Source organism: Pangasianodon hypophthalmus, chromosome 27 (genome assembly GCF_027358585.1).
Source record: "Pangasianodon hypophthalmus isolate fPanHyp1 chromosome 27, fPanHyp1.pri, whole genome shotgun sequence".
NCBI classification, from domain to species: domain Eukaryota; kingdom Metazoa; phylum Chordata; class Actinopteri; order Siluriformes; family Pangasiidae; genus Pangasianodon; species Pangasianodon hypophthalmus.
Window position 1 is genome coordinate 10,065,112 of NC_069736.1, and position 17,968 is coordinate 10,083,079.

General features: G+C 39.1%; 1 protein-coding gene across 1 annotated transcript in view; it reads left to right on the plus strand.

Annotated features, from left to right (window-relative positions):
• Positions 1-26: 26 nt before the first annotated feature.
• gpr107 (G protein-coupled receptor 107) overlaps positions 27-17,968 on the plus strand; it is a 38,090-nt gene continuing 20,148 nt past the window's right edge. Inside the window, exons 1-14 of the mRNA XM_026922347.3 lie at positions 27-183; positions 522-644; positions 5,353-5,403; positions 5,615-5,703; positions 6,925-7,034; positions 8,200-8,231; positions 8,353-8,409; positions 9,003-9,128; positions 11,090-11,223; positions 11,349-11,424; positions 12,353-12,426; positions 12,524-12,641; positions 14,889-15,019; positions 15,306-15,349. Coding sequence (XP_026778148.1) covers positions 85-183; positions 522-644; positions 5,353-5,403; positions 5,615-5,703; positions 6,925-7,034; positions 8,200-8,231; positions 8,353-8,409; positions 9,003-9,128; positions 11,090-11,223; positions 11,349-11,424; positions 12,353-12,426; positions 12,524-12,641; positions 14,889-15,019; positions 15,306-15,349 — 1,264 coding nt within the window. The 5' untranslated portion in view covers positions 27-84. The remainder of the gene's footprint in view (positions 184-521; positions 645-5,352; positions 5,404-5,614; positions 5,704-6,924; positions 7,035-8,199; positions 8,232-8,352; positions 8,410-9,002; positions 9,129-11,089; positions 11,224-11,348; positions 11,425-12,352; positions 12,427-12,523; positions 12,642-14,888; positions 15,020-15,305; positions 15,350-17,968) is intronic.

A 17,968-nucleotide genomic window follows, 5' to 3' on the forward strand; every position in this document is an offset into this window, starting at 1 on the left:
AAAAACACAAACGCATACGGGATGCAGCGCTGTTTGACCCGGAAGTGATTACACGCAGTTGGCATCTGGGTTTTCATTTTAAAAATGGCGACCGACAAAGGTTATGTGTTTATATGTGTTAGCCTGATGCTTGCGTTGCTTTGTACGCCGGCTCTGTCTCGGCTCCATCACCTGGAGCTTAAGGTATGTGCAGATCAGCAGGTGGGAGGTTTGTGTGAGGTGCAGCTTTCTGGTTAGAAGCTCAGCAGTGCTGCACTTCCTCACTGCTGTGGGGATTTAGTGTGGATTCATGTGGGAATAAAGTGGGATGCTGGCTCTGTCGCAGTGCTGCTGAGGTCTGTGTGTGAGGCACTGTGCAGGTCAAGCCACTGTTTCCATGCACTGTGGCTTAATGGCTTGTTGGTCAGTCAGATCAGACCAGATCAGATCAGATCAGATCAGACCAGTGATGCTGAACTGGATGATGAGTTATGTAGGTGTTACTGCTGGTACTGTTAGTCAAACACTTTCTCTTCTCTCAGGATGATGTCCGTCAGAGGGTTCATCTCAACACATTCGGCTTCTATAAGAACGGCTACATGAGTGTGAAGATGAACAGCCTGAGTGTGAGCGGAGCTCCAATCAACAACATCGACAGCTCCACAGTAAGTGACTGATTCCCACTTCAACACATCTGTGTGTGTGTGTGTGTGTGTGAGACACATCACATCCAAACTCCCTGAATCTCTGTAGGAGACTCTGCCTTAAAGCTCTGATCAGTCATTTCCTTTTTTTATCTTATCTTAATATTTGGTGAAGTTCTTGTCTCGCAGTTCCAGTGAAATATCTGCTCCAGTCTGTAGACACGCTTGTTTCTGAGTTGTTTCTATTAAACCTGCTCAGGGTAATAGCTATAAGAGCTCAGATATGATCATTTTAATAAAGTTAGGTTGTTATGGATAAGATTCCATGCCTGAGTGAAATGCAGTACGATATACAATACACATGTTATTACTTTGCAGTAGTGACAGGCAGAAAACGTCCCACCTGAAAAGCAAACCTTTAACTGCATTGCTGTTATTGCTGTTATGTTAATTCTTAGTCTTATTATTGAAAAACAATCAGCAGGGTATTGCTTTTCTGAGAATTAAACACTGACTTCATGTCAGAAGTGAATGTGATTCTCCATTGGATTGACCTTTAATCAGTGTGTCGCAGTCACGTCACTCTGAAGTGCAATCACCGTCCAATCACAGCCCTGAGTCACACTCAGACGTCTGGCTGTAACTGAAGTGGAAAAGTGGAAAGCCTCATTTTCCCCAGAGGTTTTGCTGTCTATTTAAGGAAATGCCCTTTACACACTTATTGTTTCTTCATTCCTGCTGTATTAATTGTTGAACCCTTAATCATCAAGCTTTTCAGAATTATTAATAAACCATGTTAAACCTGGGTAACAAACACTGTTAAAACTAAGCAGGAAATTTTGACTCAAATACTCAGGAGTTGTGTTAGGAGTGGTACACAATACCATGTGTCTGTTGTATCGTACGTCACTTTTTAAACTTTTTTTTATAAAAAAAAAATATATATATATATACCTCACTGCGCTTCATGGATGGACAAGAACCATGGCTGTTCATGAGAGAGGAAAAACAAACAAAAGATTTGGACCACCAACAATCCAACCAATCAGGGTGCTCTACCTGCCTGTTAGAAAGCCACACCACGTACACTAGTATTCAGGCGTTCCAGCTCTGTGTGTTAGTGGTCGACTGATTAATTTAGCCGATATCATGTATTTTAAGGTAATCGATATCGACCCATCAGCCTGCAAGTGTGGCTGTTTATTAAAGTGCTTGACCTCCCTATTTTGCCTGCACCCCTGGCAATCACACACTGCCTTCAAACACAATGACACGCCTCAGAGAAAGGAGTTCCCAAAGAACAAACTGTAAGGCTGAATTCTTAGCTCTCGAAGAGTTAATTACATAATAAATTTAAAAGTTTATTGCCACTATTAGCCACTATTTACACCGAACAGCCATAACATAAAAATCACTGACAGGTGAAGTGAATAACATTGCTTATCTCGTTATAATGGCACCTGTCAAGGGGTGGGATATATGAGGCAGCAAGTGAACAGTCAGTGCTTGAAGTTGATGTGTTGGAAGCAGGAAAAATGGGCAAGCATAAGGATCTGAGTGACTTTGACAGGGGCCAAATTGTGATGGCTAGACGACTGGGTCAGAGCGTCTCCAAAACGGCAGGTCTTGTGGGGTGTTCCCGATGTGCAGTGGTTAGTACCTCCCAAAAGTAAAGTGGTCCAAGGAAGGACAACCGGTGAACCAATGACAGGCTCGTGGGCGCTCAAGGCTCACTGAAGTGTGTGGGGAGCGAAGGCTAGTCCGTCTGGTCCAATCTCACAGAAGAGCAACTGTAGCACAAACTGCTGAAAATGTTCATGCTGGCTATGATAGAAAGGTGTCAGAACACACACTGAATCACAGCTTGCTGCGTATGGGGTGGGTGCTTGTGCGTTGTTTACCTGGAGAAGAGATGGCAGCAGGATGCACTATGGGAAGAAGGCAACAGGTGGAGGCAGTGTGGTGCTCTGGGCAATGTTCTGCTGCGAAACCTTGGGTCCTGGCATTCATGTGGATGTTACTTTGACACGTACCACCTACCTAAACATTGTTTCAGACCAAGTACACCCCTTCATGGCATTCTGAGGCATTATGGAGTCCGTGCCTCGACGGGTCAGAGCTGTTTTGGTGGCACAAGGGGAACTACACAATATTAAGCAGGTGGTTTTAATGTTATGGCTGATCGGTGTATAAGCAGTCTTTACTCTAGTCTCTATATAATTAGTTTGCTTCTTGCTGTTGAGTGAGAAAACATGATTGTAAGATAAGACAGCGAACAACATAAACGCGACAGAAGCATAATGCTGTGCAGGCTGCATGGTGTATAACACACACCTGCATAACACATTGCAGACTCCGGGCTGAGCGATACAGAGCGATACTTCCGTGTCAGCATCCACATCAACATTTTTACCTGGAATGGAAAACTCCAATCTGAATGACTTGCATATGAATTTTTAATTTCATATGATATTTATTGGCATTCAAGATTTATTTTGTAATGGAATTCTGAAATTTCTTTCATTGATTTATTTCCACTTTTCTTACTCCTCCTCCTCCTCCTCCCATTACTACTACTACTAATAATAATAATAATAATAATAATAATAATAACAGTGTACAGCACCTTTCATACATAAAATGCAGCTCACAAGTGCTTAATAATTAAAAGAGAGGGAAAAAAAAAACCTTTTCGCTAATGGTTTCATACATTACCCACAATGCTGTTCTGCATGTGTTCATGTGTAATGCAGTCATTTTGGAGGTAATGAAGGTAGGGACTGTATTTGTTTGACTTCGGAGCATTCAAAACAGCTGATTAAACTTTCGCAAATTGACCAAAATTTGACTGTTCCTTTAAGATGCATTGTTCGCTGTTTAAAATACTCGACCTGTGATCAATCCTTTGAATACTTTGAACCTGATTTGTTTTTGTCACAAGAACTCCTTTCTCAGTTGTCAGTCACTGACCAAAGTTGTAGTTACTGTATGATGGAAATCATCTGTAGTGTAAACTCTTTCTTGAGTGATTCATTCATAATAAGCTGTGTTAGATTTACACTCCTAGTATTAACTTTTTAATAATCCAGGTTTTTTCACTTTTCACAGTGCACTCACAGGGCACATGAGTCCCAGTTCATTTACGTGAGATTCCCTTTCAGTGAATTAGATTTAATAAAATAACCCATATTTGCATTGCCTTCATACAACGTAAAAGATGACCTACAGCGTGTACAATACTCCTGCATACAACGTGTACAATATTTCTACGTACAGCATGTGCTATACTCCTGCATACAGCGTGCACAATGCTCCTACACAGAGCATGTACAATATTCATACATACAGAGTGTACAATACTCCTGCATACAGCATGTGCAATATTCATACACAGAGCATGTACAATATTCATACATACAGTGTGTACAATATTCATACATACAGCGTGTACAATATTCATACATACAGCGTGTACAATATTCATACATACAGCGTGTACAATATTCATACATACAGCGTGTACAATATTCATACATACAGCGTGTACAATACTCCTGCATACAGCATGTGCAATATTCATACACAGAGCATGTGCAATATTCATACACAGAGCATGTACAATATTCATACATACAGCGTGTACAATATTCATACATACAGCGTGTACAATATTCATACATACAGCATGTACAATACTCCTGCATACAGAGTGTACAATACTCCTGCATACAGAGTGTACAATACTCCTGCATACAGAGTGTACAATACTCCTGCATACAGCGTGCACAATGCTCCTACACAGAGCATGTACAATATTCATACATACAGCGTGTACAATACTCCTGCATACAGCATGTACAATATTCATACATACAGCGTGTACAATATTCATACATACAGCATGTACAATATTCATACATACAGCATGTACAATACTCCTGCATACAGAGTGTACAATACTCCTGCATACAGCGTGCACAATGCTCCTACACAGAGCATGTACAATATTCATACATACAGCGTGTACAATACTCCTGCATACAGCATGTACAATATTCATACATAGAACGTGTGCAATATTCCTACATAGAACGTGTGCAATATTCCTACACAGAGCGTGTACAATATTCCTACATAGTGTGTACAATACTCCTGCATACAGCATGTGCAATATTCCTACATACAGCATATGCGATACTCCTGCATAGAGCGATACTCCTGCATAGAGCGATACTCCTGCATAGAGCGGCACTCCTGGCGTGTGGCACTCCTGCACAGAGCGCGTGCGGCACTCCTGCACAGAGCGCGTGCGGCACTCCTGCACAGAGCGCGTGCGGCACTCCTGCACAGAGCGCGTGCGGCACTCCTACGTGTGCAATATTCCTACATAGCGCGTGTACAATATTCATACATACAGTAGTGCATTACAGACACTTAAAAAAAGAAATAGAAATCATGAAAGTCTGTGTGTGTGTGTGTGTGTGTGTGTGTAGTTGTTTGTCCCACCTCATTCTTAACATGCCATCACTGAGACCTCATGAAATAATCAATCCTAATAGTTTTGTTGTTGAGCTCTTGATGGATATAAAGTTTTAGTCTCTCATCTAATCACAGGCAGTCGTCAGTGGAGAAGCTTCACTGGACCACAGTGCTTAGCAGAACTAATTGCCGTCTTGTTTAAATGTTATCAGAGGCATTTATGCAGTCTGTCTGTTCTCCATTTTCACAGATCGGTTTCAGTTTGGATCGCACAAGCAGTAACGGCTTCTCTACTTATCTGGTAAGGAAGAGGCTTCTCTCTCTCTCATCTCTGATGTAACTGATGATTAGCATGGATCTTCTTGCTGCTGGTTGATTTGAAATGAAATGTACACACGCCTTTAAGTCACAGATGATCTGAGATTTGTTATGTGTGTAATGTGAAATGCAGGCAGGATGACGAGACTGTATGTGATGAATGAAAGGCTGATGGTTAATTGTGTTGTGTGCAGGACGATGGCTTAGACTACTGTGTGCTGAAAAAGGTGCCCAGCAGTGATTTTGCGGTGGTTCTCCTCCTGCTGGACTTCAGAAACAACCTGTACGTTAAAATCCTAAATCAGCTCTATAAAGTAGAACAGGGTTAGATTTAATGCATGATCTCTGTGATTAAGAAGTTAAGACATGTTTGATGTTGATGGATGACGTTTGTGTCTTTAGTGTTTCACCTGAGCGAGCCACAAGGCTGAGGCGCCACAGTTCAGGAATGTGTATAGACTCCAGTTTAGCATCTTAATCACACTTTACTAAAACCAAATTTGGACAGTTTCTTAGACAGATCTGTCTATATAATTTCTGACACACTGCTGTCAATAAAACTGGACTAAAGGACATTTCAGGACTTGAACAGTAGCAGCTCCATCTCAATCACTTTGTTCCTTAGCACTGTGAGCAAGTGTCAGAGTCGGGGGGGGTCATGTGACCCAAAGTGTCAAGATGAAACTGTATGTAAGAAGAGGTTTGAATGGTAATATACACTACATGGCCAAAAGTATGTGGACGTCTGACCATCACACCCATATGTGGTTCTTCCCCAAGCTGTTACCACAAAGTTGGAAGCACATAATTATATTGGATGTTTTTGTAGCATTTTCGCTTCACTAGAACTAAGAGACCCAGATGTGTTCCAGCATGACAATGCCCCTGTGCACAAAGCGAGATGTATAAAAACATGGTTTGACAAGGTTGCTATGGAAGAACCTGCACACAGAGCCCTGACCTCAACCCCACTGAACACCTTTAGGATGAACTGAAATGCCGACTGCACCCCAGGCCTCCTCACCCAACATCATCCTGACCTCACTAATGCTCTTGTGGCTGAATGAACACAAATCCCCACAGCCACGCTCCAAAATCTAGTGGAAAGCCTTCCCAGAAGAGTGGAGTGAAGGGGACTAAGTCTGGAATGGGATGTTCAACAAGCACATATGGGTGTGATGGTCAGGTGTCCACAAACTTTTGGCTATAGAGTGTACTTCCATTTTGATTTGTATATATTTATTTATTTATTTATTTTAAAAAGTGCATGTGTGTGTGTGATGATATGACTACACTGGAAGTTTTAAGCCTCCATTATTTGTTAGCTTCATAGCTCCAGTGCGAAACTAGAGAATTAATCATTTGACACCTACAGCAGATCAATAATGTTTAAAATACGAGTAAAATTTATGACCAATCTGTTCCTTTCAGCTTCAGGAACGTTCCGTGTACATCTTTGCTTATTGTTATTGATTGTACTTCTTTACTTTTTTGCACATTACAGTGTGAGGATGAAGACGTCTGCAGAGGAGGGAATGTTTCCTCACATCGTTTCTGTGGTGCCAGAGACTGGAGCAGACGAACAGAAGTCCAAAGAGAAACCTCAGTCTGCTGGTACAACTGCAACTTCTCACCATGTTCACTTCATCCTGTCAGGATTATTATAGTTTACACACAAAAAAAATGACAAAAAAGCAAAATATACTAAAATATTATTCATGCAAATGAAGACTATCTGAATAGCTTTATTTAAATTAAGCAGGCAGTAATTATTTTGCATTTCTGTTTTTTTTTTTTTCTTCAATGCAACATTCATATGAGCTCTAGTTCTAGTTTGTAGTGCAACTTCCTCTCTAAAGATACAAAACATTACTCCACAACTTTCATCTTGTTCTTATAACAAGTTACTAAAAGTAAAACAGAAGTTAAAATATATAAAATGTATATAAAATGTTCGAGGAGTTGTGTAAAGTTGTATAAAGTGGGGATTCTGTATGATACACAAGTTTACAAGATGTGACGTATAAACACATACTTTTTTTTCCCCACTCATTAAAATGAATGAATTTGCTGCTGCGTGATATTCAGAGATGATTTTTTTTCTGAAAATCTTGGTTTTGGTCAGTTTTAATGATTTAGTGGTAAAAACGAAGTTTAACATGAAAATATTATTATATATAGCTCATGAGTTTCAGTTCTTTTTTCCTGCATTTTTAAGTAGTACAGACATTTCTATCTGCATCATCCGACACGCATCAGAGCAGAGGAAGTTATATTTATTAGTTCATTATCCACTGCGTATGATCTCTGCGTATAGCTCTAAATCGAATCAAATTTTAGATGAAAACCAAACATTAATATTATTGCAAAACAAATGTAAAAAAAAAAAAAGTCACAATAACACTAGTTAAAGTTAAAGTAAACTCGTCAGTCTAATGGCCAACAAAGCTGCATTTACATTAATATTCCATTCATGTTATAATTGTATATAATTTATCACAGATTGACCAGGAACATGCACGAGATAGTTCAATCAGATTTCCTTTTCTTCTGTTTATTTAGTCTAATCAGTTTCCTGAGGTCTGAACAGCATGTAGGTTTTTAAGCAAACGATCACATGCTGATGCAGATGCAGTCAAGCTGATGTGAGCTGTGAGAACTTGTGGCTTATTGTGCAGGAGAAGGTCCAGAGCACTGGATTATGTCAGTGAGTCATTGTTTTTAAGTTCTCACCTTGCCCAGATTTTAAATTGCTTTGTGTTTTCTGTGTCATTTCCAGCTGAGTCTAAATCCAAGCGGGACGTGACTGAGGTAGGAATATTCATTTTCTTTCTACTCGGGGTCACATGATTATCGATGGTGCGGAGGCAAGTGCTTGAGCTGCTTTTGACCTGGAATATTGACTGATTTTTTTTTTTTTTGTTTCTTGCAGAATAAAGCTGATGTCTCGTATCCCCTGCAGGGCAAAGACAATAAGTACTCCTTACAGGTGGGTCCTTAAGTCGTGCTGCATTAGTGCTGGATTCAGTGAAATATCAGATCTACACTGTAGAGCCCAGATGTGCATGTTTGGTGCCTTTACTTTTGCACTGGAATGACGAGGCTAATGGAGCAACAAGTAATGGACTTTTTGTTTGGACTGTCACTTCTATTTTACAAAAATGGTTTGTTTTAAATTGAGATTATAAACCTTAGCAATGTTATTTGTAGCAAGTATATGAAAATGTGGGGATCAATTTAGGAAAACTCTTTCAAGTGAGCATTTCCAGTCCTTTTTTATATATTAGTCTTGTCGGTTCAGTGCAAAAAAAAAAACCAACAAAAAAAAATGCTGTGTCAGAAATCTCGCTATAGCTTTCTCTAACATTTCAAATGACTGATAAATGCTCCTTCTCTCTGGATTTGTTGGATTAAATTCTGCACACACACACACACACACACACACACACACACACACACACACACTGGAAAAAGGGTAATACCAAAAACGTCTGCCTCAGCAGAAAGCTAGGCCCTCTGCTGTTAGGAACAATCGATTTGTTTTAGCACCTGAACTTTATTGATTGGTTTCTGCGTTTTCAGTTTTACTTCAATGTAACGACGGAGGAGCAGCAAGGCCTCTACAACTTCTACTTCCACAACTGCTTCTCCTCCACTGCTGCCAACCAGGATGTGTCTTTACCGAACACACTCACTTTCAGCATCGACGTGAGCCCAATTTTAATTTTTAAAAATTAATTTATTTATTAAGTTTTTTTTTTGGTGTTTGTTTGAGTCCCAGAATCCCCACTGTTATAACTGCAATGTCAGTAAGACTGTTATAGACTATGGATGTGCCTGAGACTTGAAATTCTCTATTCTTCTTATTAAAGATCTTTGTTTCCAAAGCAATTCCATTTAGGAAAAGCGTCGATTCTGCAGCGTTCACACTTGGCCTGTAGAATAAATACAGCGCACCAGTATATCTCCTTATGTTTTGACCAATAGACATACCATATGATCTCACCTAGGCATCTGAAACACAGCAAATCTACAGAAGAAAAAAGGAAGGAACAATGTTTCAGATTACTAAAACAAACGATGAATAAATGTATGAAATGAATGAATGGAGTGATGAATCATGGCTGCACACATTGCCTCAGTCAGAACTCGCCAGTGATGCATTACACACAGAGCGCACTTATCAAGACCAGTTTCACTGTTTTGTTTTTTTTTCCTCTTTTCTCAGCAGAAGAACAGAATCTTTGGCACAACTACTTATTTAATCATACATTAATATCCCTGGTTTCCTTTTAACTTTGAGAGGACACACTCCGTACTTGGCACCTGATATTACTAAATGTGATTAAATTAGTAATTCAAACCGCAGACGTCATTCACAAACATCCACATGGAGCTACCATGGTCTGCTACAATAATGTAAGAATTTAATAAATATACAGTGAATATCGTTCCAAAGACTAACAAAAGAGTATCATGATCTCATTTCTAAGCCAAACATCTGTCTCCTCTGGAATCATGCAGCCCTGTGTGTAACGATATCCTGATATTACAGTATACCTCAATAAGGAAATCATACATCTTCTGACATACAGTATGGATAATGTTCTCAGGTACACAACGTCCTTTGAAATATGTGATAAAGTTAACAGTAATCTTCTTAAAAAATCAGTCTTAATAACTATCCAAATGTTTCCCCAACAGAACAATGTGATATTTGTCATGTCTTTGTCTTGCTAGTGTCTTCTATGGAAGTACAAAATTGTAAGCTGATATCATGATGTACCAAAACCCATGATATTGCTTTGTACACAGTAACAAACTGTGTCGTTTTAAGACGTTTTCACAATAGGCCCAAGTCTTTGAGTTTGTACATCATCATTGCAGGTTTGTTTTTACTAATAGGTGTAGGTCGGTGGGCCGGGACTGGCCCAATAAAGGTTCTGATCTGAATTTAGAACCCATGCTCTAAATGAAAATCATCTTGTGGACTTTAATTAAACTAAAATATTTAAAAAAAAAAAAAAAAAAAAAAAAAAAAAGGAGCTAGTAATTCCAATAGCGGGAAAAATAGAGCAATAAGCTTAAACTCATAAACTCAGATACTGAAAAAATTTAAGTTATTAAATTTTAAATTTTAAGTTTAAGAAGAGTTGTTGATGTGGTAATGTCCTCTGAAACTATTCGTTTTATGTTTGACCCACTTGACATTGGACTGTGGTCTGTTACCTCAAATGAGTTCGACACCCCTGATTTACATCCTGACCTTCATTTCTAACTGTATTCTATGGCCATTTTATGGGCCACTTCTGCTGTTTGGGCAAAATCTTAATAAGAGGTACATCTCTTTATTATACAATTAATGTATTATTAATTTAATTAATGTTTCTGTACTTTTGCCTGAGACTGATCAGTGATTGGGGAAGGCTTCAAGCTGCTTGATTAAATGCTTGATTAAAAGACCACTGCTTGAACCAGGGATTGTTTCTCTGAACCAAGCAGCTTCACACTCGACCAAATGTAGCAAACCAAAGTGCAAATAGGAAAACGTCCTTATCATTTTTGGTTCTGAAAGTGAATTTTAAGTAACAATAAAGTGAACTGAATCGTGCACTAGCGCTCAAATGTCTCAATTTTGACAGCAAGCTGTTGAATTGGTCTGATTTCAGATCAACATCGAGGAGAAGAATCCGGACAGCTTCCTGTCTGCTGGAGAGATTCCTCTCCCCAAACTCTACATCTGCATGTCTGTGTTCTTCCTTCTCATCGGGATACTCTGGGTCCATGTTCTCCGCACGCGAAGGTACAGCAACCAAAGTTACTGTCACACACAAACAACCAGTACCGCGAACGTTTTGTTACAACACTGACATGTAACACACTGTTGCTTGCTTTGTGTTTATCTGTCTTCCTTTCTTTTCTTTACAGAGCCGATGTGTACAAAATCCACTGGCTCATGGCAGCTCTTCCATTCACCAAGTCTCTCTCGCTCATTTTCCATGCTGTGAGCATATGGTTATGATTATTCATTTATGAATTCAGTGATTATGATAATTAAATGTGGAAGATCTGGAACTGTAAATTTGATTTTATTAGCATGTTCTGCCATCAATCCAGCATTTTAGAATGACACATTAGGTCTTTGTGAAATCCACTCAGTGTATATATGTACTCAGATATATATAGATAGATAGATGGATCGATGGATTGATAGTACTGTGCAAATGTCTTAGGCACATGCAAAGAAATGCTGTAGAGCAATGAAACTAAATGCTTCTACATTAAAAAATACTATAAAGAGCAGTAAACAGTAATAAATGAAACAAAGTCAATATTTAGTGTGACGATCCTTTGCTTTAAAAAAAAAATAGTAGTCTCAGGTACAATGTGTGCAGTTTTATAAGGAAATGAGCTGTAAGTGTTACTGAGCATCTTGCAGAAGCAGCCACAGTTCTTCTGCAGACTTTGACTGTCACACTCGCTCCTTATTTTTGCAGCAAAACCCAGCAGCCTTCACTGTTTTTTGTCTGAAAAATGTCTCTTATGTAATACGCTGCTTTCTTTACTAACATACAAACATTTTTTGTGACATACAAACATTTAATTTTGTGCTGGACGACTAATGTTTGGAAATCCAAAATGTTTTTGTACTGAATCAATAATGTAGAAGTAATAAAATAAAAATCTATGACAAAGTTTGTACTAAAAAACTAGGGTGCTTAAGACTTTTGCACAGTACTGTCTGTGTGTGTATGTCTGTGTGTACATATATATATGCATGTATATACTGTGTGTACAGTATATACATGCATATATATATGTACACACACAGTACTGTGCAAAAGTCTTAGGCACCCTAGTTTTTTAGTACAAACTTTGTTATAGATTTTTCAGTTTTTACATTGTTAATGGATTGCTCTCTGCTTTTGCAGATTGATTACTACTACATCTCCAACCAAGGCTTTCCTATTGAGGGCTGGGCCGTGGTCTACTACATCACACACCTGTGAGTGATATAGAACTGTAGAACTGAACTGTAGGAAGCAGTGTGTGAAAATAACTGGTTGGTCATGGAGCATATTTTTAAACTGTTTTCTCTGCAGGCTGAAGGGGGCACTGCTGTTCATCACTATAGCTTTGATAGGGACTGGCTGGGCCTTCGTCAAACACATCCTCTCAGACAAGGACAAAAAGATCTTCATGATCGTCATCCCGCTACAGGTACACGTACAGATTTTTAAGGCTTTTTTTTTCAGTTTCATCATTAAAAGTAAAACACAGAGTAACTCAGATGGACACAGTCTGGTGGCATTTAGGCCTGTGACTATGTTAAGGCCCGTTATATTTTTGTTTGATGTAGTGGGGTTGGAAAGTATTCAGACCCATTCTGTTTCTGCAGACTTTATTGTGTTATAGATTTCATTTAAAATGGATTAGGTTTACTTTTTGGGCTGATTAATCTACACAAAGTAATCCATAATAACAAAGTGAGAACACATTTTTTTTTAGACTTTTTTGTGCACATTTAAGAGTCAAAATCTGAAATCTCTCATTTAGATAAGTATTCAGATACTTTATTCAGTACTTTGTAGATGCATCTTTGGCAGCAAGAACAACTTTGAATCTTTTTGGGTAAGTCGTGACAAGCTTTGCATACCAAGATGTGGGCAGTTTCTCCCATTCTTCCTGGCAGATCCTCTCAAGCTCAGTCTGATTGGATGGAAAGTGTCTGTGAACTGCCACGTTCAGGTCTCTCCACAGATGTTCCAAGTCTGGGCTTTGACCTCTCAAGGACATTCCGAGACTTGTCCTGAAGTAGCAACTCCAGCACTGTCTTGGCAGTATGCTTTAGGTCATTGTTGTGCTAAAAGGTGAACCTTCACATCAGTCTGATGTTGTGTGCACTCTAAATCAGGTTTTCTTCAAGGAACAGTATTTGGCTACATTCATCCTTCCCTTAATTCTGATCAGTCTCCCCATCCCTGCCGCTGTGATGCTGCCACCACCATGCTTCACCTTAGGGATGGTATTAGCAAGTTGATGCACAGTACCTGGTTTTGCCAGACATGGCATTTGGAGTTCATTTTTAATTAATTTCAGTTTCATTTTTGTCTCACCAGTCTTTTTTCCTCTTGCTCTCAGAGTCCTTTAAGTGCCTAACATATGCCTTTTACTCAGGAGTGGCTTCCATCTAACCACTGTACCATAAAGGCTTGATTGATGGAGTATTTCTGAGATGGTAATTCTTGCGGCAGCTTTTCCCATCTCTGCTGAGGACTTCTGAGGCTCTGTTAGAATGGCCATTGGGTTCTTGGTGACCGGCCTAATCAAGGCCCTTCTTACTCAGTTACTGAGTTTGGCCATACAGGTGCTTCCAGACTTCTTCCATTCCACAGTGACGGAGGCCACTGTTCTCCTGGGAACATACAAAGCTGTACAAATGGTTTTATACCTTTGCCCAGATCTATGTCTCGACATAATTTGATCGCAGAGGTCTCTGGAGACTTCATGGCTTGGTTTTTGGTTGTTCCACAACCATTGTTGTGATTGTTGAAAAATTCTGTGAGCAGACATTTCTTTCATATTTTTGGATGGGATCTCGAGTGTCAGCACTTTGTAACAGTCAGAGATAAAGCTGTTCCTTTATGTTTTCTGACAGGAAAGTCTTCAGGTCAGAGGGCTTTACAGTTTCTTGATAACCTGACAAGCTGATTTTTTTTGTGTGTGTGTTAATAACTTCAGGAGAGAAAAAGAGAGGCTGGAGAGGGAATGACTGTATGTAGCTGTAATGTAATGTAATACAAGGGATATCAGGAGCTAACTTGTTTTGGATATGTTTGACAACATGAAATGTACCTACAAAAGGGTAAAAAGTAAGACATGCCAGACAAAAAAGTAATAAAAAAAATTAATATGTGACAAATTGCTGTGCTAAAAGAAGAATAAAACACTTTGGGACATGTTGCTATAAGAAAATCATCTTCACACTACCCTGTCATTGATTATTTTGATATATCAGCCCACTCTGCCATGTATAGCCCTTTAGGGCTGCTTATTAGCTTTTAACAAATGGAGGTTTTGTATACTTTTTGATTAGTCATACCTGAATAACATACAGAGGCTATTGTTAGACCATTGTTGTTATGGCTACGTCTTGGTGGGGGTTATTTCACACTGCTCTAACTAGAAGTGATTACACCCTTTTCATGCACTGTAGCCTGTAAATAATTCTTCTTTTCCATCTGACTCAGTGTCATTGTTGTTTGTTCAAGGGTGCGATAGTAAAGGCAAGTGCAAAGCGTACACATATGCCTTGCTTAAAATGTTATTTATACTAGTGTTGTTCAATTACATGAAATGAGGAGCAGTGATTTGGAACACTATGTGGTGTTCAGATACAAGATAAAGTCGTAAAATGTATAAAAGTAGCTCAAACCTGTAGTGATCTGAGGTGAAATTTGGTTCCAGGTCCTGGCAAACGTGGCGTACATCATCATCGAGTCGACAGAGGAAGGCTCCAGCGAGTATGGATTATGGATGGAGATCCTGTTCCTGGTGGACCTGCTGTGCTGTGGAGCTATCCTCTTCCCTGTTGTCTGGTAGGAGCTCCTGTTCCTCTCCTGCTTCAGCGTGCTCACAAGCTGCCACATGTTCCACAGAGCTTTGTTATGCCACCTAGATCTACCGTGAATCTGTTTAGGGCCTGCTGGTTGTATCTGAATATTGATGTAAATACTGATGAAATATGAATGAATAGAGTTTGCTTGAATTAAAGTTAAATATTCATGTTTCTGTGGAGCTGAACGCTCTGGGTTTGACTCCTGTGTGTGTGTGTGTGTGTGTGTGTGTGTGTGTGTGTGTGTGTGTGTGTGTGTTTTCTGGCAGGTCTATCCGGCATTTACAAGAGGCATCAGCAACTGATGGGAAAGGTAGGCTGGGAATTCAGTTACTACATTTTTTGCTCACAGGAAAATCTGTTCATGAAATGAGGATATGCAAATTTTACCAGTTTGTTGCTGTCGATCAGTTTTGTGATTGCCTCCTGGTACCAAACATCCATTTGTTCAGAAAGCATGTAAAACTTAGGTTTTGACAAAGGTGATTTTTATTTAAAGGTGGAGTGTGTAAGGTCTAAAAGTTTATCTATTACAATCATTCATTCTTTCATTTTCAGTAATCGCTTTATCCTTACCAGGGTCACGGTAGACTCTGAGCCTGTCTCATAAACACTAGGATCTAGGTGGGAATATTCACCCTGGATGGGACGGGAATCCATCGCAGGACACTACACACAATCATACACTCATTCACACACAGGAGCAGTTTAGCATAGCCAGTGTATTTGGGGAGGTGGGGGGAAACCTGGAGGAAAAATAATTCTATGATAATTATATGATAACTATACATTGGGAAAACCATGTCCAGTAAGATTGCTGAAATATCTTTCCCTCCTGGAAATTAGCTCCTCCCTTCATCACACCAAAGCTTTGTAGTACATGTGGTTTTCATAAACATGTCAGGGACCTAACTGCAAATGCAGTTCAGTTCACAGCCAACAGAGGGCTCAAACCTTACACTGCTGCTTTAAATCATCATCCTTACTTTCTGTAGCATCAGTACTATACGAGTGCTTGACAGACATGGAATTAAAATTCCTCTGTTTGAAATTAGCACAGGAAGATCTGATGAATCATTTGTGCTCCGATCAATGCTTATTTCAAGGTCATTCAATAATTTAATGAATTAGACATGGAACAGTCCAGACATCTTTACTGTTGCTCAACTCTCTGGTCATTTCTATTAAAGCTTGATGAATAATGGCCATTCTAATCACTGTAATAAGAGCCAGTCTCATCTGTAGCTGTCGCTCAGTAGCACATCATGTCTGATAATACAAATCTTTTCTTACCAAAGAGGAATTCTTTTCCTGTTCCTCAGATTATATGGAATTGTGATTTTTTTTTTTTTCATTGCCTGAAGAACTTATTCATTCTTACTTAAGAAATATCACACAATAGACCACATCAATGTGTATAGCAGTGCAGTCTGGAGTGTGTTATTCCACTTATACCACAATGATTTACCAACGATTGCAAAACTCGTTACCAACTGATTTTCAGATACAAACTTTTGTACAAATTAAGGGAGAAATGGCTGCCAGATCTTGAAAAACCTCTTAGTTGTGCCTCGGATGGAATGTTAAGCTTTTCAGATTTTGGTGCGACACATTTCTTACCCATGTGGAATGCGTTGGTGGTTTGACAGATTTCCATTGTAATAATATGAGTCATTGTGCCAGTATTAGAGAGAAAGCCAATGCTTCGGATTGAGCTGCTAACAATGATAGATCCTCGGGGTGACCAATTATCATTTTAATGTCCTTTTCCAGTCTTCACTGTTTTCGTTTATGTCACTGTAAGCAAATTTAAATATGTGGAATTATTGAGCTTTATATTCCATTTGAATAATTGAAAACCTAAATTTACACTCAAAATCACTTTAACAAAAAAAAAAAAAAAAAAAAACACAATAGATACAAGTGACCCATACAAATCACGTCTGTTTCTATTTCTGTTTTAAATCTAACTATAATGTGTGACTTTAATAGCTGACTGTCCTCTATAACTGATTCATAACATTTGGTTTTTACAGCAGGAAATGGACTTTTGTACAAACTACACGGCTAGTTGAACTACACTGAAGCGCCACGATGGCATACGTGTCCTCTCATCTGCTTATTACGAATAATTTCATTGTGTGTGTGTGTGTGTGTGTGTGTGTGTGGTTTTCATGAAAATCCTGAGTGAGTGATTAACATCAAACAAATGCAGTATTTTTGACATCAACCTACACACACTGCACACTGCATGCATATCCTTCTAGAAAATAGTAATTACCAGTGCAGGTACTCTGTTTTTCTCAGTCAGTGTCAGAGACGAGAAGATCCATTAGCAGCCATTAACCTTTAAACTACCAAGAAATACACGTTTAAATGATTAAAATACATGGAATATATTGTGTACATTAATAGATGAATCAGGGTAGTGTTTCTCAACGTAATGCTACTAGTTCCTTTCAGGGAAATGTAGTTAAACTGATAGCTGTGGTAGTTATAGAGACACTGCAGTCTGTTCCACCACATTGCATTAATAAACTAAAGAAAGCTTGCATATCCATGGAGGTAAGGTTCATTTAGTCTTTTGGTTTTGAAGTAAATGTTTAAAAGGGAGTATTTACAATGTACAATGTCATCTGAGCTCCATAAACACACTACACCAATATCTGTGTTAAGCCTGCTCATGGGAAATTAACCTGGAGCTAATACTGTCTGAGTCACATCCAGTCAAGCCAATATTTTATTGCCCTCATGTGTGATCTTTAACAGCATTGCTATCCTGTGTCTCAGGAATCCTGTTGTCGTTTATGGTGCTAACCAATTTTAAGGCGTTATTCATAATTTTGTCCATGCGTTTAGCTTATTATAAGCCCTTAGCTCATTTATAGCATCCGCTCAGCTGTGCTCAGTCACCACAAAAAGGGGTCGCATC